Raw genomic sequence first — 2,132 nt, 5'->3', positions numbered from 1 at the left:
TACATTTTAATCACATCCAATTTTGAAGTTAATTAGACACATTGCCATGTAAATTAGCTTAGTTGGAACACAGAAAAAAAGCGCAATCTGAAAAATTGCATGCAAAGCATGCAAAAAAGTGCCAAATCAAAATGGAAAAGTAAGACAACCCCCTTCCCCCATAATCACTAAATGCAAATTTGCATGAGTGAAAAGAGGCAGAAATTACATGGATGAGTGTGAACACTGCTTAAAAGTTGAGTTACATTTAATGAATGTCAAAAAGTATGGTGGGAACATTAAAGGAATACTTAAGTCTGCTAAAAAAAAATGACTTTTACTCACCCGGGGCTCCCCTCAGCCCCCTGCAGCTGAACGGTGCCCTCCCCGTGTCCCTCCGATGCGCCTGGACTCGCCGGCGGCCACTACCGGTTTGGGCGTTCCCGGCCGCAATCGCATTATAGAGGGCGCTATTGCGGCCGGGGACGCGGATAATCAGCCGCGTTCCCAGCCTGTCTGCCGGTCACGGCCAAACCAGAAGTGGCCGCCGGCGAGTCCAGGCGCATCGGAGGGACACGGGGAGGGCACCGTTCAGCTGCAGGGGGCTGAGGGGAGCTCGGGTGAGTAAAAGTCATTTTTTTTACAGACTTACAGTATTCCTTTAAGTTCCTTTTCCGGGTCCTCATCTTTTTGATAGTAATGGACCCTGCACTGCAATATCCAGAGTCCTGAGTTAAGGCTTACACAAAGAGTAGTTAAAATTGGAAAAATAACAGATTCTGCATTTCAAAATTAATTCTAAATATTATGGTATATTTTTTAAAAATTGTCCTCTGATAAATTGTTGAGAAGGCTATGGACCAGTTTTATGATTTTGTTTTATTTGCAAAAGAGATCTCACGTCTGTGGTACCCAAAAAGGTAGCTGGTCCAACCTTCCAAAATTATATTCATAACTGAAATATTACTTCTGGGTTGAAAAGAGCTTTTACAAATAACAACACTTACCTGACAAACAATGTCTTTGACATAATCTCCACACAGCTCCAGGTCATTATAGTCAAAGTTGTCCATGATGGTCCAGTACCTCTCTGCGATAAAGTTGTCCTTTTCCTGGTCGCAGCATCCAAAATCCTGATACAGGGTGCAAAATTCCAAGTGTACGGGGGGCTTGAATGGGGGACCAGAATCCAGGCACTGTGGGTGACCTGACACACTTGTCTGAAAGAAAAGGATTAAGGTGGGCAGGAGGAAGATCACATTGAGGGAGATCACACTCAGGAAGGTCCCATCTTGCCATTTTGGCCACAACAACCAGGAGCATCCTAGAGCTGATGTCATCTTCAGAGAGGTCTGGTGCTCACATGCTGTGGCCACCACTTATAAACCCCACTTATAAACCTGTGTGTGCTCAGCCTTCTTCCAGCCTTGAGAACTCCCCCACAGGTCCTCAAACTTCATAACTGCTCTTCCTTCTCGATTTCCCTTCTTTACATCTTTCCCCAGCACTTTTCTGCTCATCAGTATCCTTCTTGCTACAACTCCATGGTGATGCCTTGCTTGTGTGCACATTCTCACTCTTTGCTCCTCTAGGTCCTCTTGCGTACTCGGGATATTCTTCACACAAGGCTGCAGAACTTCTGTCTATTTCAAAGCTTTCTGAGGCGCACAAGCGTTCTGAGCACCGGTGGCAATAATTGGAAACACCTGAAATGCCCTGTATCATTCTTCCAGAGAAATGTTCCTTGACTTTAGAAGAGACCTGAAGATTAACACTTCACAGCTATAGTTTGACTTGTTTTATGTCTTCATGTAGCTGCTGCTCGACATATATTTCAATCATCTCCAGTGTAATGTGTAAAGTTTTAAAACTGGACAGAAGTTATCACCAAGGTTGCAGAGCGTTCTGCAGAGGGATTTATGGTACACGGCTAATTCATGGAACTTGGGACTGATCTGTAAAATGCACCATTGGGAAGTAGAAATAGAAATTTGATGACATTATTAAATTGTCTTTATTAACCCCTTGACCACTACATGTGGTGTTCCCCTTATGGACCAGAGCAATTTTCACATTTCAGTGCTCCTCCCATTCATTTGCCAATAACTTTATCACTACTTATAACACTGATATGATCTATACCGTGTTTTTCT

General features: G+C 43.6%; 1 protein-coding gene across 1 annotated transcript in view; it reads right to left on the bottom strand.

The window, feature by feature from the left end:
• HHIPL2 (HHIP like 2) overlaps nt 1-1,704 on the bottom strand; it is a 61,161-nt gene extending 59,457 nt beyond the window's left edge. Inside the window, exons 1-2 of the mRNA XM_068233457.1 lie at nt 1,435-1,704; nt 987-1,199 (exon numbers count right to left, since the gene is read on the bottom strand). Of these exons, the coding sequence (XP_068089558.1) occupies nt 987-1,199; nt 1,435-1,704 (483 nt within the window). The remainder of the gene's footprint in view (nt 1-986; nt 1,200-1,434) is intronic.
• Between the last annotated feature and the right edge of the window lie 428 nt (nt 1,705-2,132).

The sequence above is a fragment of the Hyperolius riggenbachi genome, chromosome 4 (genome assembly GCF_040937935.1).
Source record: "Hyperolius riggenbachi isolate aHypRig1 chromosome 4, aHypRig1.pri, whole genome shotgun sequence".
In the NCBI taxonomy this organism is placed as follows: Eukaryota; Metazoa; Chordata; class Amphibia; order Anura; family Hyperoliidae; genus Hyperolius; species Hyperolius riggenbachi.
Note: the sequence above shows the minus strand (reverse complement) of the source record. Positions and strands in the feature narration are given on the sequence as shown.